The sequence below is a fragment of the Mucor mucedo genome (genome assembly GCF_025094135.1).
Source record: "Mucor mucedo strain NRRL 3635 chromosome Unknown EV154scaffold_48, whole genome shotgun sequence".
Lineage (NCBI taxonomy): Eukaryota > Fungi > Mucoromycota > Mucoromycetes > Mucorales > Mucoraceae > Mucor > Mucor mucedo.
The window spans coordinates 240,022-264,691 of NW_026252332.1; the positions used below are offsets into that span (position 1 = coordinate 240,022).

Consider the following 24,670-nt stretch of genomic DNA (forward strand, 5'->3'; position numbering starts at 1 on the left):
GCAATTTATCAGTGGCTTGGGTGTAATACAAGATAAGCCAGGGTATGTTGTTTATGTTTTCTGTGGGAGAAATACAATCTGTGCTTTGAGCCCGGTTTATGTGTGAAAAACACTTGCCAAGACCGCAATCCTGAAACGCAATCTGAAATGCCATTGTAAGTACATGCAAAGAAGCAGCTTTGCGTCTAAATATATACTTTGATGTATACTTTTCTTCAGTGCTAAGAGAAGACAAAGGGGTCACTTCACCACCTGACCCACAAAACTGGTGATCCGAAATAAAACCGATGCAAATGACGACCATGCTAACTTTACTTCATTTCTTCATCTCAGAAGTGCTTATTTTATTTTCTGCTCTAGTGCTAAATTATTTAAAGTACATGTTTGTCGAAGAGTAGTTGCTCTCATCATCACCAAGGCTAGTTTCATCAAACCATGTGCACCCTGTAGTGATTTTCAATATAAATTTTACCACAGTATGCAACCTTTTTCATATTCATTTAGCATAATGATATATTGAAGAAAGGTCTATAAATTTATATGTGGACCTTACATACGTTAATATCTAAAATCATTGCATGATGTATCACTTAGTATGACGAAACTAAATCTTGGTGATGACAAAAGCAAATGCTCTCGGCGAAGAACTGTAAAAAGCTTCGAAGTGAAGAAGGGAACTACTGGGCGGGCTTCAGCTGTTTTCAGTTGAAACCCGTTCAAAAGTAACTTTTACTGCGCTCGGCTCAAGTTACTGCATGATAGGCTTGGCCGTGTCGTATTTGACGCCTAAATAAATCGAATACAATTACTATTTAATCTGTCTTGAGTTATAATATACTTCATATATGATAACAGACACAGTACCAGTTCTCATAATCTTCTAACTGGAAATCATACCCTACATTGGACCCCGGTTAGCTGATTTACTGCGGTTCCTTCTAGCACCTACGATGAGTAATCAAGTAATCCAATCATCGCACATATTGCTAAATGGATAAATGATTTCTCTGCTGGAAATTCCGGACATACAACCATAGGCTTACATAACTATAAATTATAAGCTATGTTTCATGTCGTTACTGATTTATATTTCAAATCCAACAATTCCCAGTCTCTGGAAATGTTTATTCGATCTACGCAGAAATTAATTGAAGTAATAATTTAATATAAAAGGACCTCTATTTTTATCATGACAAACTCTCCAACTTATAATAAAGGATTAAAGAGTCTCATTTCTTTACTTGTTTATTTTTATCTTTTATTTTATTACCCTTTTATACTCAAATTATCACATTTTTTTAAATGAATTCTCCTGCTCCTATCTCTGGCTCCAACTCTGGTAATTCTGGCTCTGGTTCTCCCCTTGTCTCTTCCCCTGTTGTTGATGCCAACTCTCCCTCTGGTACTGCTGGTAACCCTGGTTCCTCTGTTTCCTTGTCTGATGCCCCTAGTGGTACTTCTGGTAACTCTGGTTCCAACGGCCCTGCTACTACCGACTCCCAGGAAAAAAATGATCCCATGCTCATTGACTTTCCTGAACTCGATTCCCCTTCTTCTTCCAACACCGTTCATAACACATTTGACGAAAATGCTGTTCAAGTGTTGAAGAGAATTGGTAATTGTAATGCCCGCCTTGCAGCTCTCTTTGATCGAGAAGATTCTATAATGGATTTGGAAACAACCACTATGGAGGAATTCAATCTCAGAGAGGCCAAGGTCCGTTCCCTGAAACATGATATCACCTATTGGAAGAACCAACTCGTTGATGCCAACTTGTTGTATACCTCTTTCAAGGAAACTTCTGTCAGCCACATTTCTCATCTGGCCAATGTCATGAAGTTGGATGACTCTGATAAAGCTCTTACAAAGCCTAAGGATCATTCTGATATCCCAGCCAAAGAAATTCCGGTTTTCGATGTCAAGTATACCGATCTCGATACCAATCCCGACATTCACAGCACCGACGATTATTCGCTCAAATCTTTCATCCGAAAGTTCGAACGAGCCTATAAGAATTATGATGTGGATGTGGAAGTTCATTGGTTGTTTCATCTTGAGGCCAGTTTTGAAAACAACGATCTCTACTGTAACTGGTTCCAACAAAATTTCAAGGCTATTGGTAAAGGCAAGAAGAAGTCCTGGTCTGATGCTAAGAAAATTTTGGAACACCGTTTCGATGCCGCTGCCCGTCTTGGATTGATCAAGGTGAACTTCATGCTTCATAGTATGAGACAAAGTTCCCATGAACAATTAGCCGAATACATGGATCGTTTTGGTGCCTGTCTCCGTGCCGCCAAGGTACACACTCATGAGAACTTCTACTTCTCGGTTGCTTTCCTCTCGTCTTTGTTCACTAAAGAATTTCAAGATAAGGTACAGGAAAAGTTATACGAATATATGAAGGAACAACTCTACACCATGGACTCTTCAATGGCTAGCAAGTATGCAACTCATAATGAAACACAATTCTATGAGTTCTACAGCAACTTTGGTCGTCTAGGTGAAGCCTTGAATCATTACCTTGGTAACCTTGAATCTACTCTTAAAGAAATTCAAGTCAAGAACAGTTCCTCTGCCAAGTCCTCCTCCTCATCTTCTTCCTCCTCTCCCGTCTCTTCTTCCTCATCTTCCAATTCCAGCTCTAGGGAATCCAACAAGAAAAGAAGAATGGATGACAAGTCTGAATCGTCAAAGTCTTCCATCAACTTTGAACGATTATTCGATCCCACCTACGTACTCAATGATCAAGAACGTACGCACATGCGTAAACAGCTCAAGTGTCTTTCTTGTCGGGTGGCTCGTTTTACTCCTGATCATTTGAAGGAATGTGCGGAAAGAAAGAAATTTCTTGCCAATAAAGTAAGTAATCACATCGATGAACCCCTTACTGTTCTTTCAACTTCTATTCATGAAATTAATACTAACTCCTCTTCCAATTGTAGAACCGACAATGATCATGAAGAACAGCCAAATGTCCCTCTCCCCATCCTCAATGATGACAACGAGTTTCAGGCAGCACTTTTGGAGTTAGATAATTTTATCATTCATGACAATGATGAATTAAATGATACTTTAAATAAAAATATTTTCTCTATTCAAATTAATTCTTCTTCTACAAATTGTCTTAATAATAATGTTTCCATTTTCAGTAATTCCGTCGGCGATACAAACAATCCGTTCCATACAAACAATGTTGCGTATTCTCCCGTTACTCCCATTATTATTAACTCAGTGAAGACATACGCTACTTTGGATACTGGAGCCCAAGTATCGGTCATGAATAAACAATTTGCCATTGACAATAATATTGAATTTAATAAAATTGAAGGTTCTCTTTTGTTGGCCAATGGTACTCAAATCCCTCGTTATCAAACTTCTGAATGTCTTAAAATTGACTACGATGGTGTTGACAAACAAGTATTGCATAAGTTTGATATCATCGATAATTCGATCTTATCTCTCTCTAACAAAATATTAATCGGTGTGGATTTAATGCCCAAGCTTTCTCTCCATATGGTTAATGTTGCATACAAGTTCAAAGACACTGTCAAAGAAGTTGATGATTCTATTGATGATCATGCTTACGAACCTAACGTAACACCATTCGGATCGGAAAAGGAACAAATTGCATTTAATTTAGCTCTTACGCCATACATTGAGGCTAACAAGGCGCTTAATAAAAATTCATTTTGTAATATTCCTGAAAGTGTTCTCCACCTTCCCACTCCTCCTGATTATCATGTTCATGTTCGTCAATATCCTATCGCTTACAAATTACAACCTAAAGTAATGGAAGTAATTAACGATTGGGTAGCTGATGGAATTATCACAAGAGCCCCTGCTTCTGCATGGAATCTTCCTATTACAGTAACTCTGAAGAAAAATCATGAATCGGGTGTAACATCATCAAAGGATAATGTTACCAAAGACGATATCAGAGTTGTACTGGATACAAGATTATTAAATAAAGCTCTTCCCACTATTAACGAAACACAACCATTGATCAATGATATCTTTTTCACTTCAATGGAAGGTTGCGTTGTATTCTCCACTATTGATCTCAAGTCTGCATTTTCACAATTCTTAGTTAATCCAGATGATCAAATCAAAACCAGTTTTACCGGTCCAGACAACTTGAAGTATATGCATGTAGGATCACCTTTCGGTGTGTCTACTATAAGTCAATTGTTTAGCCGTGTAGTACTCTCATTATTCAAAGACCTTTCATATGTTCGCACTTTCATTGACGACATATGCATCATGTCTCGATCCCTTGATTCCCATTTTCAACATGTGAAACATGTAATCTCCATATTGACAAAATCCAACTTACGTATCAACTTTAAGAAATCACACTTTGCTAAATCCGAAGTATATCTTTTAGGTTTTTCAATCTCTGCTAGAGGGCGAAGAATTGATACTCGCAAACTTTCCAATTTGGAATCGTTACCTCGCCCGGTTACATCCAAACAATGCCAGTCTTTCTTAGGTTTCGTTAACTATTTTAGACAGCACATTCCAAATGCGGCTATGCTAATGGCACCCATCGATTTCCTCCGATCACACGATGAGAAGAATAAAGGAAAAAGATTCGAATGGTCATCCATTCATGATATGCACTTTAATACTCTTAAACGTATCCTCGTCTCTGACATTGTACTAAGCCACCCTGACCTCAATCATCCCTTCTGTATTGCAACAGATGCCTCTGATTTTGCGATTGGCTGTTCTTTATTTCAAGAATATAAGACTACAACAGCAGATGGAGATCCAAAGACTATTATTAAACATATTGGGTTCTTTTCACGAAAATTATCTTCTAGTGAAGTTAGATATAGTTGCACCATGCGAGAAATGCTTGCCTGTGTTTTTGCGTTAAAACAATTTCACAAGTTCGTCTGGGGTACACACTTTACCTTATATAGCGATCATAAAGCACTTTCTTATCTCCATACCCAAAAACATTCCAACTCTATGATGATCAAATGGCTAGACATAATATTAGATTATGACTTCAAAGTCGTCTATATTAAAGGTGTAGATAATATCTTACCTGATGCTTTATCCCGTTTGTATCCTCCGTCTGTTGATTCCAATCCAGATCATAGTAAACCTTTACGTATCACATCCCAAGGTAACAATCACGCGATTTCCGCCAACATCAATCTTAAGAAAAAAGCTTTGAGCGTTAGGTCTGTGCAAATTCCTGATTCAGTTATTAATGGATCTTCCACCCATTTACCTTCATTTCGTCAAAATGAACTTTACAAACGCGATCTCCAAGATTCACTTGGAAGTGTAAATGATGCTCACGTTGACGCAGTCTCCGTTTGTAGCAACTCCAACTCCATTCCCATCTCCATTTCCAATTCCAATTCATATTCCAATTCTACTTCCATTCCAAACTCTATTCCCACCTCTGCGAGCAATTTATTTTATATCCAGAGTGGACAAAGCATCCATGCTGATTATTTAGTTGCACCCGAATCTGAAAGGAAATCACTTCTTGAAGATGCTCATAATAAAGTCGGTCATTATGGCGCTGAACAAATGGTTAAACGTCTTCACCAAGAAGGTATTCATTGGCCTAAGCTGATTAATGACTGTATTGAGTTCATACGTAAATGCACTGAGTGTCAGAAACACAATATCCAGAAGAGAGGTTACCACCCCCTTCGCCCTATTTATAGTTATCTCCCAGGTGACCACTACGCCGTAGACCTTGGCGGACCTATAAATACTACATCGGTACGCGGAAATAATTATTTTCTTGTTATTGTTTGCGTTGCCACACGTTTTTGCGTTTTACGCCCTCTTCGAGACAAACGTAGTGATACTGTCATTACTGCTCTTGTTGAGGTCTTCTCTATCCTTGGCTTTCCATGTGGAGGTGTGCTTCAAAGTGATAATGGGTGCGATTTCCGCCACACTTTAGCCACTGACCTCGCCACAGCCATGGGTTTCGACCATCGTTTCATTACCCCGATGCATGCAAGTGCCAACGGTATTAGCGAAAGATTTGTACAGTCTGTAAAACGATTACTTGCCAAAGCCACTCAGGGTGTAGGTAATGATTGGGACTTACATCTCAACGCTGTCCAACTCGCTCTCAACAATCGTATTTCAAAGAGGTTGAATTCAACTCCTTTTTCATTGATGTTTGCCCGTAAAATGGCAGAGCCTTTTGGTTTCCGAAAAGTCGATAGCTCTGTACCACCTGAGCAGCGCAAACCTATTTCTCACGAAGAATTAATGAAGCGTATCGATTACATGGCCGACATTGTTTTTCCTGCTATTCATGCTAAAACAATGGCACAACTCGATCTTGAAAAAGCCAAGTTTGATAATAAACACCTGCTTGTTGACTATCCTGAGGGTAGTCATGTCATGGTTCGTTTACAAACGAAAGCTGGTCAATTAGCTCCTTCGTATGTTGGTCCATATTCTGTCGTAAGAAAGAATCGTGGAAATTCTTATATTTTAAGAGATCATACTGGCGCTCTCATGCCTCGTAACTATACTTCCGTTGAACTTAAACTTATCTCCCAAGATGAGGTCATCGAACTTGATGATGAAGGAAATGAAATGAAAAGTTATGAGGTCGAAGCAATTTTAAATCATCGAGGAACTCCTAATAAAAGAGAATACCTTGTTCGATGGAAAAATTATAGCAGTGATTGGGATGAATGGATCAGTCAAGATCAATTCAATGCCACCGACACGCTACGTGATTATTGGAAAAAATTAGGCACTCCTTATAAACCTAAAAAATCTAATGTGATCACGAACTCTCCTACTTCCCTTATGTCCTTGAAAAAGAATCCTCCAGGTTCAGTTTCTACACTGATTAATTCTTTTACTGATAGTGGGTCTCCTGTTGATCAAAGTTCACGTTCTGAAAAGCCTGACACTCCAACTCGTGCATCCCCACGTCATCAAGTTCCCACCTTAGCCCCATCTTTTGATGTGCCTTCTCCGGTGAAGAATTCTAACAAACGTAAGAATTTAAATCCTGTGCATTCTATCCGTCGTTCTAAACGTCACTTGGTAGCCACATCCCCTAAATCAAATTAATTATAATTTCTTTTGGTATCGGCTTCCTTTTTCTTTTTTTTATACCTACTCATCCGTTCTATAAGAATCGATGCTGTAAATTTTTTTTTTTTTCTGCTATTGAAAATCGTTTCTTCTCTCGTTAAACTGCTTAAATGATTGAAGGGTAATTCTATTCTGGTTGGGGGCAATGTCGTATTTGACGCCTAAATAAATCGAATACAATTACTATTTAATCTGTCTTGAGTTATAATATACTTCATATATGATAACAGACACAGTACCAGTTCTCATAATCTTCTAACTGGAAATCATACCCTACATTGGACCCCGGTTAGCTGATTTACTGCGGTTCCTTCTAGCACCTACGATGAGTAATCAAGTAATCCAATCATCGCACATATTGCTAAATGGATAAATGATTTCTCTGCTGGAAATTCCGGACATACAACCATAGGCTTACATAACTATAAATTATAAGCTATGTTTCATGTCGTTACTGATTTATATTTCAAATCCAACAATTCCCAGTCTCTGGAAATGTTTATTCGATCTACGCAGAAATTAATTGAAGTAATAATTTAATATAAAAGGACCTCTATTTTTATCATGACAAACTCTCCAACTTATAATAAAGGATTAAAGAGTCTCATTTCTTTACTTGTTTATTTTTATCTTTTATTTTATTACCCTTTTATACTCAAATTATCACAGGCCGTGCAGATTTGTGCTTGAATACAGAAATTCAGTTTCTGGAATATTACAGAAAATGATTTGAAAGTTTTGAATTGGTTATTAAAACTAATTCAAAGAGACTGGTACGTGTGGGCAGCTAGTGGCATTTAAAGAAAAAGCAGATATTATCGGGCGGGTACTGACTGTCGCTCCGTCGAAACCCGCCCAAATTTAACTTTGGACACTCAACCAGACCGGCAATAGTAGTGTCCGAAGCGACGACCGAAAATAATAAGCCGCGATAATTTACCACGTTTTAGCTGAAGGTCGCCTAACGTCTAAACTACTGTCCTCAGTTCGAATACAAAAATTCAGTTTGGGTATCATACAAACTGGCACATAACCACTAGTGTCGGAACTTTTCAATCTAGGGCTGAGTTCTCGCCAGTTTAAACAAAGCTCGCGCCGATTTTTGTACTAGTTCAAGCATTTAACATAACTCATTCTGATATAGTTTGGAAATAGCCACTTTAAAGTCAAGTTTCATACATACATGTAATGGTTTGTCCTCTTAATAATACTCTTTTCTTATTCCCTTATGTTGTATCGCAGATGTATTGAATCACAGAAACGATATATCTCCAATATTAGATCTCAGTGGATAAACTGGAGATTAGAGTCGTGGATGAACGACTGACTAGTAATCCCGATTGGTTCTACTATTTGTAGTGATTACATCTAGAACAAATTAAAGTTTCTAGGATCCACCTCTTATTAGCAGAATAAACTTTCCCAAAGATAATCTTATTACTTAATAGTCATAAGACTCGTAAACAAATGACAATACAAATACACGTGACAGACCTAGAGGTCACTCATGGGTTTTTTTTTCTTCATTAATTTTGGAATATAATAGTTTCTAGCTTTAATGTTGTAAATAAGGATCATAAAATGGAATGAAATCATTGAAAAGGATAATCAGTGAGTCAAAACTAAAATCTATTTTATTTTAAAATAAATAAAAGAAGAAAAAGACTCAGGAGTGACCCTCAGGTCTGCTGCTAGTATTTAGATAGTGATTTGTTTACAAATCGTATAAGGGAAAGTTAATTTTGCTAAGAGGAGATGTATTACATAATTTTAAGTTATTTTATTTGTTAATGCAAATGTTGCGTGTAAACCGCGTGTACGCGAGGTGACACACGATGGTTTTTTGAGCGGCTTTACTAAAGTAACTCACTAAGTAGTGCCTGTATAAACCAAGGTGTGGTGATCCACCTACTGTTGTTACTAATCACACCATAAAACAATATTAAAATTAAATCTCACTTCATCACCCCATACATTATTACATCACAACACGAACTAATCTCTTATGCATTATATCATATCCAACTACAAGCACTATTTTAGTGCTGTGTAACTTATCCATCAAACTAAATTCATAATCCGATTTCTCTTAACATATATAAATATGCAAACTGATAGTATAGAACCCTCTCAATCTTTGAATCTACTTTTACTCTTAATAAAAACTTATAAGCAGTCTCAAAGTACTTTATTGTTTTTCTCTTTTAAAATCTTTTCGCAACTATCACTCACAAGGGATGTGTGTGCATACAATATTTAATTCGATCATTTTTTAGTCCTATTCGATATGCACAACATTGCACCTTACCTTTATTGTTCCTTTTGCTCGTTTCTTTCTTTTTGTGGTATTTGACAAAATTATTACAATAGAAAAGTAACGAGACAAAAGCATATCTTTATTCGAGGTAAAAATAGACTAAAAGAACTCTGCTGCTATGAAATAATTGATCCTTTTTATATTGCACAACTCTCCTGAGTTTTTATGATGAGTCAACCTTTCTGGTTTTGGAATAGATCTATACTTTGTTTCCCGCCTTGGGTTAAATGAATACTACTCATTGGAATTGTTTCCAGTTAACGTTGTCCCATTTCAGTAGATCGGGAGTATGAGTATTTTAATAAATCCTTAGTATTACGAGACACTTATTTATCAGATCATGCAACGGCTACTGTGAAAGATGCATACTTGTTTGTCAAGTGTAATTGGCAATAGATCATAATAGTTGATCGTTTATTCATTATCTTTGTAATGAATAAAATACGATCCCGAATATAAAATGTCTTAACGATATTTGTATATTTGGTTGTAGAAGATAGGTATCCATTAATTCATACACTATTTCTTTATACTCTTTTTATCAGCAGTATAATTATATCAATATAAGTAAATGAACCATTTATATCAATAGCTGTTCTATTCTCTCTCTGGGTAGCTAATCCATTGAGAGAACTATTAATATTAAGTTTCTCTTTATTATAATTCTTGATTTGATCTGAGAAGATCCTCTTCTCGATCGGTGATATCGTAACTCAGTGGTATAGCATTCTGTATCCAACTGTCATTCGTATATCGTATCTAGGCCAATCATGCAATCTTCAATATAGAAGTATGTACTCGTAGTGGGAGAAGTTGTATAGCAGTATACAAACGTATGCTGGTATGCAACATAAAAGGCTGTTTTAATTTTATAGTTTATTTATTTAAACGAATTGCTTAATTATTCTTAAGTGAATCGTACCCAAATACGACAAATATATCAGGAGAGCTATTAGAAAAAAATAAAGACCAAATTCAATAAGGTGTAGCCCATTGTTTGGTAGTGGAGTGTCATAAATAGAACAGTGACAATCCTATAAACAAAAATTATTAACAGGTGATAAACATATTTCGTATTTATCATTTTATGCTTACCTCATTTTTCACCAAGGCTATAATTTTTCGCCTGATCCGTCCATTTAGACGGATTTTTAGTAAGTGTTTACCCATTTACCCAAAAAAAAAAAAAAAAAAAAAAAAAACCGGATTAAATGCATAATTAAGGGGGTGTATATTTTAAAATTAGCTCTCCCTTTCAGCCTTCAGCCAAATAAAATACTTTCGTTTATACATATCGAATCATTTAATACATTCATTCGTTTGAAAAAATTGGTTTGCAGTTTTAAAAGTTGATTATATATTTTATTAAAAAGAATGAAATTAAGATTTGTGTATATCTTGATATTTGAGGACAAATTGCTATGTAGAAGGATCACTACTTAATAAGCTAATAAGTAAACGGTACATAGCATAACATGCAGGCAATAATTATTCTGTATAGGAAGCAACGTATAGTCTAAAAACAAGGGGGATAACCAAAGTTTTCTAAATGAATATTAGGTTAGTTTATGATAAGAAGACTCAAAATTGATACGTACCAATTCCTTTTCTAAACAGAGTAGCTTCTACAACGGTAAAAACAGGAAGCTTAAGTCTGAAGAGATAATTAGAGAAAAGAAAAGCCATAAGCGAAAAACACTTACTTATAGCACTGGCGTAGTACATTGCAAACACGGCCTTTATACACCTGTCTATACTGATTTAAAAGAGAGATAAGTAAGGGGAGGGTCTTCAGAGATGGAATGATGAGTTTACCAGAGTGTAATTGCAAAAGAAGTAAGCCCAGACGTTTATTCAGTTACATGGTTACGAGAAACAAGAACGAATAAAAGTAATTTTTTTTTAAAAAAAAAAACTGATTTATTGAGGTAAAAAGATATTAAAAAAGAAAAAAGAAAAAAGAAAAAAGAAAAAAGAAAAAAGAAAAAAGAAAAAAGAAAAAAGAAAAAGGAAAAGGAAAAAGAAAAGGAAAAAAAGACTCCGTTTATATGTACTTTTTAGAGGTTGGTGTTACGACGGAGGGATGACTGGAGGCAGATGAATTTTTTTGTATACGCGGCTTCTTGACAACAGGACACTTAGACAGATACTCGTCTGCTTCAGGTAAATGGAATGAATGAGTAATTTTAAGTTTGGATCTCAATTTTTATTTACCCAATCTGGGTAAGTATCCGCCCATAGACGAATGCTCGTCTGCTGCAGGAAAGTAGAACGGATGAAGTGATTTTTATTTACTCAATATGAGTAAGTATTCGCCCATAGACGAATACTTGTCTGCTGCAGGTAAATGGAACGGATAAAAAAGCTTCAATATTTGTGCAACCTTTATATTTTACTCAAAATGAACGAACAGTTACCCCTGGACGGATATTTACCCTTTTTGAGTAAATGAAGTAATTTTATTTTTTGTGTACCATTGTTTATTTACCCAAAATAAACGGATACTCGCTCACGGACGGCTATCCGCCCAGATTTGAACGAATGTTTACCCCCAGACAACTATTCGCCCATTCGTCCGCATTTACTTTGTTTAAGTAAGTTTTTTTTTAGCCTAGGTGTCATCCTATAGCCAACTTCATTGCCATTTTATCTATAACAATATTGTCAGAATATATCAACACAAACAAAGAAAGCAAGTTACTTACATTTCAATAATAACACAAGTAGAACACCAACAAAATAGCAAGGACTCATCTTATCAGATGCCAAAATACCACACACAATAGTTTACAACAGGAAAGCTTTAGATAGTAACAGAGTATGCTACATTTTATTATTTACAGAATATTTATATAAAAACAAATTAAGGAAAGAAGATTAGTCTGTAAAAAAATCTTTTAAATAAGAGTGGGAAACTTATGTCAAAAAATTGACCGTATCCGTGACGGAGACAGAATCAGCCATATCCGTGACGGAGACGGTCAAATTATAAAATTTCCCCGTCCAGGATACGGTCGATTTTTGAAAATTCCCGTCCAGCATACAAAATAGTCAAAAATTGACCAGATTCGTCACGGATACGGTCAAAATCGTTGTTAACCTTCACCGTGATTTTGCGGTAACTAAGAATTAAATTATGAAGCGGTACTACGGATACACTATACTATGTGGAACAAAAATGCTTATTAATAATTTTCTATGTACAAGGTACAACTAGTGAAAATGTTTGGCTTAATCAGGTTTGTCTTTCATTTATTTCAGAATTTTGGATTTTTTAATGCATTTGTTGTTCTAAACCTGATTGTACGTTTAAACTATTAAAATTAGAAATTCAAGACCGAAAAGAATAATGAAGTCAAGAGTATTGCTGAGAGGAAATGTCATTACCCATCTTTTTACAGTCATGGATTGAAAGTGACTACTTACAATGTCATTGCCGAGCGAGTGTCGTTCGATGCTCACTCGAGTCAAAAAAAAAAAAAGAAAAAAAAAAAACGTGGCCTGTGCTCGAGTACGAGAACTATGCTCGAGATTTATTCAAACCGGCGCAAGATCGGTACAAAATCGAAAAGTTCGAACACTATTAACTACATAAACTACACATAATAATGGCTAATGCCAATGATTAACATACACGATTGTATAATAGAGCATATAACCAATAAAATATATAACACCATTTAACGATTATAGACAGGGATAGAATTTTTATGAGAAACAAACAAAAATGGCCTTTACCTACCTTATCAGTAAATTTTAAACTAATGAAAATGCTCTATCAAAGCTAAAGCTTATTGAAAGCAGCAAATGATATTTCTCTATTCGAGCTAACATTCTTTAAAATATAAGAACTGTTATTTCACCCCCACAATTTTCGTCGGCCTACGTCTCAAAAGAAAGTTTAGTAAAATTGAAAGGATAAGAATAGACAATCAAGTTGATCATGGTCATTGTTGCTAATGCTTGTTGTATACACAACTATACCGCAGTGTATACAAGCCCTATTTTGTGACTTACTTCAGCGAAGAAACTCGAAATCCTAATAGCTATTATGTGTCACCTCACGTATACACGGTTTACACGCAACATCTGCATTGACAAATGATAAAAACAACTTATAAATAATACCACAGTTTACAATGCATGCATGGTCCACACATGCTTACTGAAATATGTTCACATTATAAATCATTCTCCCAGCCTGCTCTATTAATTGACAAGTATCAAAAGGTGTTTGTCCATTCCTATATAAACCATCCTCTAATTCAATAATAAGACAATATTTAATTTTACCCGGTCTCAAAATTAGCTTCTTCTTTATTTTATAAACTGTCTATCTTGTTTGATATATATAACAATGCTGGGAATGTTGAGATAAGAGAGTAGCTTGTGACTTAACTGTCCGCGAACATTGTATAGTGTAGTTTCCTAGCTGTCTACAGGTCCTACAAAGCCTTATTCTTCTTTCGGCATGTTCGAAATCAGGGGATTTCTTATGTCTAGAGAAATGTCATTTCTTCTAGCATTAGAGCTCAGAGATCTTCTTCTTGACCTGGATTTTTTGTAGCTCTATAATTATAAACAGCAAGTAATCCATGTTGGAAAGAAGGGATACCATTTCCTCTAGTTCAAACCGAGCTGAATTGGTAAAGCGGGTACGTAGCAATATAACGAGGCAATCCAAATTGCTTTTCGGATCCAAATCTTCCAAATGCTCGGAGCTAGGGAAGCATTCAACTATCCATTGTTGATAGAAGTAACAACTTGAAGGACTTTGATCCGATGCACGCATGTAATATTAGTTGTTACTGTGCATAAACGTCATAGTAAAAATTAGAGGTTTTCCAATTATTCACAACTATACAAAAGTCATAATTATAGCGCCTGTCTAGAACATCTAAGAAAGTTATAAAACGATAAATGCAGTTGTAACATTTTTGGTGTCATCCGTTTTAGCCTGTCTTTTTTTTTCGCGGGCTGGTAGGAGGAAATGTTAAATTATACTCTTTTGTGGCATAGAAGATTTATTGATCTCGGTTAAAATATCACCATATCGGCCTGGTGCTCAGGTCTTACAGTAGATAAACACCTTCGCTTGTTAGCAGGTGAATCCATCAAACTCCGAATACACCTTGAAAAATAAATGTAGAGATAGAAAATTTGTCAGTTCAATTGCTTCAGTGACAGCCTATACAAAAAAAAAGAATGTATATAGACGCATTGCTTATGAACTATATAATATTGAAGATTTCCAGCATGAGTGAACAAATACCAATTATCGAACATAAGCCAGTATATTTTGTCTTTAATCTTACAACTGGTAACAGAAAAAAGATCTCGGTATACATGCATTACTTCGAGAAATTTTGTCAGGACTGTGACATCAACAAAACAATGCTGAAATTTTTAAAAAGTATAGGATGCTCATTCATTTTGTCAATCGTACGCAAAAAATATGATACGCTTGTCTGCAATTACGCTTGAAAAAAATTATGAAAGGAGAACAACACGTGTCTTCCTGAAAGCTCTATCAAACGCATCTTCGCCTTTTTTTTTGCAAGGGGTTATCAGTCGCCAAAAGGAAAGCCCTTGCTCATTACTTATATGCACCAAAGTAGAAACAGCAGTCGCAATGACCCTTTTTTGTAGTTAGAAAAGAATCAAGATCTCGAAAACACATTGTACAGTAGCTACATACATTATGGCGTATGTTTAACGAACATTTAAAGATCAGGCACTCACTTCCAGACTCAACAGAAATAAATTTTAAGTCTTTAAAAAAGATTGTTCTTCCATGTATGACTCTAAAATACCACTAGTTCTAGGAGAAGAAGTAAAGAAACTCGAGCCACATTTAACTACTCTATTAAAATTTGGAACAAAACGTGTAATCCTGGATTGAATATGGAACTTTCAAGCCCACAAAATACACTGATCAGTGTGGATATCGCTTTTTTACCATTTTACTAACCTACAAGTCTGCAATGAAAACCATCCGAATAGACGCACAAGCTTTTTATCGATTGTTAAAGCAGTCTGGTGTTATCATTATAACACAATTATTGAAGATGAGTCTGGCCTATTTGACTTTTATATTGTTATGTGGATGTAAATTGTATCCAGTAATAATGAAATAAATTTTGAATTGACCAGAAGAATTAAGTAATGAAAGAAATGAATACAAGTAACGTATTCCGGTTCATCTTGACCACATTGAAAAACCAAATAAAATAATTACTGCTTTTGGAGGTGGAATGTTTAACAGCTGTCTTAAGGGAAGCAAAGCAACTTACGTTCGCCTTATCAAAATGGCTTTCAAAAAGTATTGCGGAAAAGAGTTTGGAGTTGGTGATGGTAGATAAATATTGGACGAGTCAAATCTGCTATAAGTGTAGTATTAAAACTCGTAACCAAAAATTAAAAACGAAGAGTACATGCGGTATTGAAATGCAAGCAAAATCATTGTAATATCGTGTGGAATCGTGATATTATGGCTTCTCACAGCATATTGGCCAATTTTTTTTATTTGCTGTAAAAAATGATAATCAACGTCTTGATGTTTTTGTTTTTCGTCAAGCTACGACAGATTTAAAACCTGTTGTTTGATTGATATTAATCTTTTATACTCCCGTACAGTGTAAATTGCATCAATTTGGTGGGTGTTAACTTTGTATTTCACAAATAGCCTTTGTATTTTCTTTAAAGGTAAAAAAAAAAAAAAAATCGTACTTGAACTTGACTGAAAATCCATTTCATATCTGTCTAAATTTCCATTTTGTTTCGTTTGAAAAAGGTAAAAAAGTATCTGAAAATTAATGTTGATGCATCTGGAAACAAAGTGAGATGAACTGTATCGGACATTCAATCCCGATGTACACACGAGATAATCTCGGTGGTGTAAGTCATCCTAAATCGAGACTGCTTTATCAACAAAAGAAAAAAGTTGTTACTTTTACATTTTTATCTTTTTTTCTTTTAGCAAAGATGAGTAGAAATATGGACACTTATAATTGGGGTTCGGCCAAAAAACGTTACGAATGGAAGGCCGAATACTCTTCTTCAGGAGTAGCACCTAGAGATATGGCCTTAGAGAAAGAGTTATTCGGCGAGGAAAACCACATGCACACCGGCCTTAACTTTGACAAGTATGCTAGTATTCCCGTCAAAGTCAAAGGTGACAACCCTCCCCCAGGTTTCGAACGTGTAAAATATAAACATTTGTTACATAATTTCTACAAAACGAATAACTCACCGGGATTTTTTCCATAGTTCGAGGAAACCAATCTTCACCCATGTATGAAGGAAAATATCGCTTTGGCCCGTTATAGTATTCCTACTCCTGTACAGAGAAATAGTATTGCTATTGTAACTGCCGGTAGAGATTTAATGGCGTGTGCTCAAACCGGTAGTGGAAAAACTGCCGCTTTTCTCATTCCTACCTGTTCAGCTCTATTTAGTCAAGCTATGACTCTGATTGCCAGACCCAATGGTCCTCATGATGCTCGACATTTCAAGTGTCGTCCTTTAGTGCTAATTATGGCACCCACTCGTGAACTTTGTGTGCAAATCTTCGATGAATCTCGTAGAGTATGTATTTAAAATAATGCGTAATTTATTTTACTAATAATTCCGTCTAGTTTTGCTACAGAAGTATGTTGAGACCTTGGTAGGTACAACTTCTTTTTCTACAGCACGTATCTAACAAGCTCTCCTATAGTGCTGTATATGGTGGAGCTGGTGTACAAGGACAAATTAGAGAAATTGAAAAAGGGTGTGATGTATTGGTTGCAACGCCAGGAAGATTGGTGGATCTTATTGATCGCGGTAAAATTGATTTGAGTAACTTGAGATACTTGGTCCTTGATGAGGCAGATCGTATGTTGGATATGGGTTTCGAGGGCGCTATTAGAGAAATCGTGGAGAGAAAGGGTATGAACAAAAATAGAGTGACATTGATGTACAGTGCTACTTTCCCGAAAGAAATCCGTGGTTTAGCTAGAGATTTCCTCAAGCCTAACTACTTATTCTTGAAGGTTGGTCGTATCGGTGGAACCACCACAGATATTACCCAAAAAGTAATGTGGGTAGAGGAACAAGATAAGCGTCAAAAATTGAGAGAATTACTCATGTCCCAACCAGCCTGTCGTACTCTCATCTTTGTGGACACAAAACGTAATGCTGATTCGCTGGATCAATTCTTATACGAAAGCAACTTTCCTGCTACATCTATTCATGGTGATCGTTCTCAAATGGAGCGTGAAGACGCTTTGTTGGCCTTCAAGGCAGGTACATGCCCTATCCTTGTCGCTACAGCTGTTGTCGCTCGTGGTATTGATGTTAAGAATGTTATGCATGTTGTTAACTATGATATGACCAATTCAATCGATGAATATATCCATCGTATCGGCCGTACAGCTCGTGTGGGAAATGCCGGTCTTGCAACTAGTTTCTTCAATAACAATAATTCACCTGTCGGAAGAGATCTTACAAAGTTGTTGATTGAGTGTAAACAACAAGTACCCGAATTCTTGGCCCGTTATCGCACAAATGATATGTAAGTTTTATTTTTTACATGTTCAAATATGACCTTTACTAATACTTTTTTTTTGTAGGCGCTTCAGAGACGACGAGGATGATGATTATTAAACAACGTTGCTTCTGTAATAAATATGTATTTGTGATTAATTAGCAGATTTCTAGATATATTACAAAGTGTTGTAAAAGTCTTTATTTACCGTACGAAATTAGCTCTCATTACAATATGAACTATGCTAAGATTCAGGTTTTCAAAACATCTATTTGTTATAACACGTCAACATATGATTTGAAGGTGCAAGCTAGTAACTCTATCAAAACGACTTGTTTTTCCTGTACAGCAAAGAAAAGCTAGTAATTTTTAATACATCTAAAATACCACCGTTGTGCTATTTAAATAGCAATGACAAGTTACCAGAGCTTTAGTGTCTTGAATGGCTCCAAATGAATAGCTGCCAGTACAGGATATGCTCTATCTTATTTGGTATTTTGTGTAGTCTGGCTAGAATAATGCAATTTGGAGTAATTAAGTTTGTTACATGTATGTAGCCGGCTATAATTGCAATTACCCAAAAAATACGATAAACTGTTGTAAAAATTATGTAGTGTGCTCAATCCAAAAAAAAAAAAAAAAAAAAAAAAAAAAAAAAAATGGCTCAGGGCGATAGTTTTTTCTGGGATAATGAACAGTAGAAAAACAAAAGGGAACTAGACAATCAAGTTTATCCACGGTTGATCTTCGATAACAGGCCTGCAATTTATTGCAAAGTTGTCAAACAGTAATATTATTTGCTTGTTTCTCTTGGAGTCTTGCTCGTCTATATTACTCATAAAGCGATTGAACATTATGAAGGATAATCAAACAAGCGGAGAAAATTTGATTTGTGTTATTGGTCATGGCATTGTAATTTGTACACCTGTGAGAGAAACGTTAGTACAAATAAAGAAAACCTGTGAAGAAGTGAAACTAACATATCTCTGGAGATCATATTTGATAACACAAGAATTTGCACTTCGTTTATAGGGCGCGGCGTGTCTACTATTCAAAAAAAAAAAAAAAAAAAATTAGAGACTCTATGTTTCCAAGTTTGTCAAAACTGATATATATATACATATATACTAGATGCTTTAATTAAGTAGATTATTTTTATCAGCTTTCTAAAAAAAATCTTCGGAAAACATGGCGCTAGAATGGTTTAAGTCTTGCATTGGAAGAACATTAGTCACGCATGACATACATAGAGTCAAGACTAAATCGTTTATTTAGTTATTTTAATAAATTTGTCCCGCTGTGGTCTTCCAAAGTTCTGTTCAAGAGATGGGTCGTACGATGATCAGTTTGGAGGATGTCAGTGGCTTTGGACAAAGCCTACCATATTAAGCTCGTTTGCAAAATGATTTTCAAACTATTCTCTTTGCAGAAAATTGCAACTGACTAAAAGTTTCCACTCGAGCGATCTTTACAGCTTCACAAACTCAACGGTCTTTTTTTAATTTACCAAATTTGTTTTTGTACTAACTATTGAATCGAAGTTGATGGGATTGTTAGTTGTTGAATTATCATGTATGTACATAAAAAAAGGGGGTAGTGAAGAGGGTATGAAGTGTCTAGAAAATTGTTAACATAAAAAATGGTGAGATTGTGGGTTATTATTATAGCTTTTTTGCTGACAGTTATAGAGGATAAGGTGATTCAAAAAGCACTCCCTGATTATAGACAATGAGTCTATCAACACTAATATTGATACAAAGACAATGACAGAAATGATGGATGTTACCGTATTTAATTTTTTTCAGTTAAATGTAATTGAACAGTTCCGATTAGTTTGTGAATATAAGCTTAAATGGGTAAGAGACCTCAACAATGAGAATCATATTTGCCTCAATGAGGTAATTATCAGTGCCCTTCAAGGTTTTTTTTTTATTTTTTCTCTTTAGATTTTTTAATACTATCTTGATAATCACCTTAAAGGAAAAATCTTCTGATGTATATATTTTCTATTCATTTATTTCACTCGTCCATCAGTTTCAATTTTGCATAAAGAACGCAACCACTTTGGGACATACACAGTGACTGATTTTTAGAAATACGGAAACTCAGCGCGTATTAATGTCGTCCCTGTCAAAAAAAAAAAAAAAAAAACGTTGGCCTTTTTCTTCTTGTGCTAAATGAATACGCCTGCTGAAATCACAAGCAACTGGTCTAATTGCTCAACATGCCAAAGCATTCGTTTGACAATCAAGCCAAACGTAGATGAGAAACCCGTTCTTCTTCACTCTGCCAAAAATCAAGCCTTGTATGACATATTGTATGAATTGTGTGAGCGCTATCCACATATCTGGAGAAGGGATGCCCAATATCATTTTTACATTGAAATTGGTGGTCTTTACCATACGATTGACGATCCGACATGGTTGAGAGGTACAAAAAGTAAAAATAGGTTTTTGTGTATGTCCCCTTTTTGATGAAGTTTAGACAAGGACGTGTTGATCGTAACACTTACAGAAACATTGGAGGAATTACCTTCTGTAAATCTAAATGCTGGTAAGAACAGACCAACAAAAACTTATTTATTGTCGTTAATGATTTGGTTTAGTTCATGCTTCATTGAGGAAAAAGATCGAATTGCGCCCTCACCAAATTGAAGGTGTAAACAAAATGATTTTCATGGAAAAAGCATATCGAGGTGGTATATTGGCAGATGAAATGGGTCTCGGGAAGGTGAAATAGTGTGACACATTAAAAGACAAGAAAATGATTGATTAAATGAGAAGCTGATAAATTAAACATGTAGACTGTTCAAACACTTATGGTTATATTGCGTCAACAGCCTGTGTTAAATATTCATGCATGTACACTTGTTGTAGTACCCTCTCGTGGTGTAAGGATGGATAGCATTTGTAAAATATTGTAGTTTAACAATATACGTAGATTGCAGATCAATGGGCAGAAGAAATCCGTACCAAAACTACATACGGTAGTTTGCCTTACTTCATATACCAAGATGATTCGGCTGCACTTATCGAACGTAAGTACTACTTGGTGCTATCACAATATACTTTCTGACCCCGTTTATAGAACCGTGTTTTCGTATTGTCATTACCACTTATGATAAAGTTCGATCGGAATACAAAAGGGAGGCACACAATCGATCTCTCCGTCAAGGAAGACTTGAAGATGCACCATTATTCAGCGTCGAGTGGCATAGAGTTGTTTTAGATGAATCCCATAAAGTGAGAGCCAACACAATGTTATATAGTTCTGTCAAAGCCCTACAAGCTAAGTTCAGGTGGTGTTTATCAGGTACACCTTTCCAAAATGATGTGACTGAATTATATCCAATCTTTTCATTCCTGAAAATTGAGATGGATCTGAAAAAGAGAAAAGAAGATGATTATATGAAAGAGCTTTTAAAAACACACATGATCCGAAGGACAAAATCTGCTTTGCAATCTGAACTGACAATGTTACCACGACAAGAAAGACGAATAGTATTAGAATTCACACTTCCAGAACGGGCTTTATACGATTATCTAGAGCGATTATTATACTATCAATTGAGTCGAATCAAAGAGTCTGGAGACGGAAATTCATTGTTGACATCATCGGCTATTCTATATTTGAGATTGAAACAGGTGTGTGGTCACCATATGATTTTGTTGGAAAAATTCCCAGATTTGATTCCTTTGGCTAGATCTGGAAACGACGAATCGCTGGTAACAAGTTTACAAGATGTAGATGTGCAACGAGAAAAGAATTACTACGATGAAACATCCGAGTTTGAGCAGGCTTTGGAAATCATTGAAAGTTACTAGTAAGTTATTGTTAAATTCACGATAGACGACTTTACTAAAAGTATCATCATTGTAGCGATCAGTTTGGAAATTTACAAGACCCTATCGATCTTTCACAATTGCAGAGGTTGAAGTTGATTAAGAATTCTACAAAAGTGCTGTGGTTAGCGAATTTTCTTCAAACATTACTAAGTGAAGATCTGTCAGATAAAATCGTTGTTGTATCTCAATTTGTGGATGTTATTACAAAAGTTGGCGAGGTATTAACTAATGCAAGAATTCAATGTCAAGCATGTAAGTTTTGTGATATATCTCTGAACACGCAACTTAATATACGTATTAGATCATGGTGGTATGAGTATTTATGCAAGAAAATGTGCTTTACAAAAATTCAATCATGACCCAAAGGTCAGAGTTTTAGTCATGTCGTTAAAGGCTGGCGGTGTGGGTTTAAACTTACAGAGAGCGAATCACATGATAATCATGGATAGATGGTGGAATCCTGCCACGATGGATCAAGCAATTGCCAGAATTCATAGAATGACTCAAATAAAGGAAACGTTTATCCATACCGTAGTAATCAAAGATACGATCGAAGAATCTTTAATGGATAATATTTTAAACAAAAAGGTAAGCGACAACTGAAATGTTTTGCGAATCTGAAATTAATTACATGATCTTTGTAGAATGCATTATTCCGTAAAATTGTTGAGCGTCATGAAATGATGGACGAGAACAACGCTATTCATTCAATTGAACACGGTGAACGAACAGCCCCAGAATTACATCAAGAAGAGCCACCTCTTCAAAACCCGATTGCAAAGGCAGAACCGAAAAGAGTAGCCATGGAATATTTAGACGATCAAGAATACGACGTAATTGAAATGGAATCAGTCGGGGATATAGAGGAAGAAGTGGGCAATCAGAAAGATGAAGTGTCAATAAAAGAAGAGCAAGTTGTGCAGGTGCTTGGACTGACAGAAAGAAATTTGCTTAAAAGACCTGCTCCAATCATGGAAATAGATAATTTCGATGAGTTTGAAGACTTTGACGAATTTGAATTTGACACGTTTGACAACGAAATTCTTCGTGACATTGAGAACGTTATTGACAAGAAAAAAAAGAAATCACTCTGACATTGTTCAAAATTGTCTGAAACTGCTGTTTTTTAATAAAATTATCCTAAAAACATGACCATTGATATATGCAAATGCCTAGTCTTCCTCGGGTAAGCTTGATTCATTATATCCATCCAAGTTTTCAATTAGTTTCATTGTAATAGAATCAGAGAACCCATAAAACTAATTAAGTTGTTAATTATAAAGCTTATTACTCATTTCTTAATTTGATTACCAAAGGACCACTCACACGAGTGCTACTAGATTTACTTTTAATACATGCTTCTGTCCAAGGTGCTGTGGGTGTATTTCCTGTCCAAATAGTTGACTTATGCTGTACAGTAAAAACTGGCGCTTGACCTTCAGCCCCTGCAGAAATACCCATTGTATAATCATTGCCAAAATGGGATTTAGTTGCACGGTATCCAATAGGATAAGGGTGCTTATACTTGCACTAACAAAATATAAGTAGATGCATTCAATTCAGACATAATACCTACTCCTCGACTGCTCCACGATTTCGATCTCCCCTTTCCGACATTTAGTTCTCCAAGTGACCATATTGTTGTTCCAATGCTTCCTAAAGTATATTTTAATGAGTATTCATTCGATTGAATGTTACATTACATACGAAGTGTGACAGGTACGCTAATCGATTCTGGTAGATTTAAAATCAACTTTTGTTCCTCCTCTTTTCTCTTTTCGGCTACTTCAAGTTGCCTGACACGATCATTCTCATCGACTATCTCACTTAGTTCTGTCTATAAGATAATGGTTATTTACAGTAAACTTATTCGATAAAAGCAGACATACAAATTCTTCAGGGGATTCACCTCTAGATCGTCTGGATAAACGTGTAGGTGTTTTAGGCCTGGAAGGTGCTCTTTTATAAGTGCCTGTACGTTTCCTCTTCGCTAATGGTTCAACCTCGGGTATATCCTACATGGAGTATGCGTCAATATTATGAAAATGAGATCTTTTTTTATTTATTTTACTGCCGCAATTCCTTCTTTAGCATTCAATCCTAGTTGCTTCAAGAGATTTTGATTCTCCTCCATGTTCAGTTTTCGTTTTAATTCATAGTCGCTATTGTTTGTATAGGTTAATTTCCAGGCTCGAATTAATTTTATTGTTTTACCTTAGTTGTGAAGTTGGCATTCTTTAAGCAGAGGAAAAAAGTTCTGTTGCTTTAAACGATAAAACCGCGTTTTAAAAAATCAAATTTTGACGTGACCCCCGTGGAAAGCTGAGGCGTTTTAAATCACAAGATTACAAGCCTCGATAAGTACGACTTTTCAATACAGTAGTTCCACCCTTAGAGTTCGTTTTCCAGAGGATCGAATCCGCTTCTATTTATGGCTGAAATTCCTTTTTATTAACAGCCTAAGGCTCACTTTGAAAATTCGTTTTTACATCACTTGAAGCTCGTTTTTGTTATAAATAATGTTTTATTCTTTGACTAAATATTAAAAGATAGAAAAAAGATACGAACCCATTTCATTTAAAAGCGTTATTGAAATATTCAGGATTTTTTTTTCATACGCCCAGTGCTTTCACTCTCAATTTACCGGATGTCTAGAAATACCCCTCTCCTTTTTTTAGATATCTTTGACAGACTTATGAAAAGTTATATGACTCAATTAGAAAAACAGGAGGTAAATTTGGTTTGAATACGATTTTCAAGGACTTAAGTACAAAGTGTTCGGAATAAAGATCGAAACTCTCGAGCGAGCATCGATCGTGTTCCAGTCGAAGCTCGCTCCAATACGTTTTTTTTTGCAGCTCGAGATCGCTCGTAGTTTCTTAA

General features: G+C 35.6%; 4 protein-coding genes across 4 annotated transcripts; 3 read left to right on the forward strand and 1 right to left on the reverse strand.

Moving 5' to 3' along the window:
• Window positions 1-1,302: 1,302 nt before the first annotated feature.
• EV154DRAFT_589138 (uncharacterized protein) lies at window positions 1,303-3,031 on the forward strand (the record flags this gene model as incomplete). Its single annotated transcript, XM_051606847.1, has 2 exons — window positions 1,303-2,863; window positions 2,943-3,031. The coding sequence occupies 2 exons, from the start codon at window positions 1,303-1,305 to the stop codon at window positions 3,029-3,031; spliced, it is 1,650 nt and encodes a 549-aa protein (XP_051457450.1).
• A 13,368-nt stretch (window positions 3,032-16,399) lies between these two features.
• EV154DRAFT_563815 (P-loop containing nucleoside triphosphate hydrolase protein) lies at window positions 16,400-18,061 on the forward strand (the record flags this gene model as incomplete). Its single annotated transcript, XM_051605804.1, has 5 exons — window positions 16,400-16,618; window positions 16,685-17,002; window positions 17,053-17,081; window positions 17,133-17,969; window positions 18,028-18,061. The coding sequence occupies 5 exons, from the start codon at window positions 16,400-16,402 to the stop codon at window positions 18,059-18,061; spliced, it is 1,437 nt and encodes a 478-aa protein (XP_051457451.1).
• Window positions 18,062-20,119: 2,058 nt separating this feature from the next.
• Window positions 20,120-22,390, forward strand: EV154DRAFT_421094 (SNF2 family N-terminal domain-containing protein; the record flags this gene model as incomplete). The annotated part of the gene is made up of 8 exons (XM_051595995.1): window positions 20,120-20,372; window positions 20,427-20,495; window positions 20,548-20,672; window positions 20,746-20,832; window positions 20,883-20,979; window positions 21,030-21,765; window positions 21,822-22,039; window positions 22,089-22,390. 8 exons carry the CDS (start codon window positions 20,120-20,122, stop codon window positions 22,388-22,390), a joined length of 1,887 nt encoding a protein of 628 aa, XP_051457452.1.
• Window positions 22,391-22,959: 569 nt separating this feature from the next.
• Window positions 22,960-23,317, reverse strand: EV154DRAFT_421120 (uncharacterized protein; the record flags this gene model as incomplete). The annotated part of the gene is made up of 2 exons (XM_051595996.1): window positions 22,960-23,046; window positions 23,099-23,317. Coding segments are annotated over 2 exons (306 nt in total), but the record flags the coding sequence as incomplete, so codon positions are not given.
• Window positions 23,318-24,670: the final 1,353 nt, after the last annotated feature.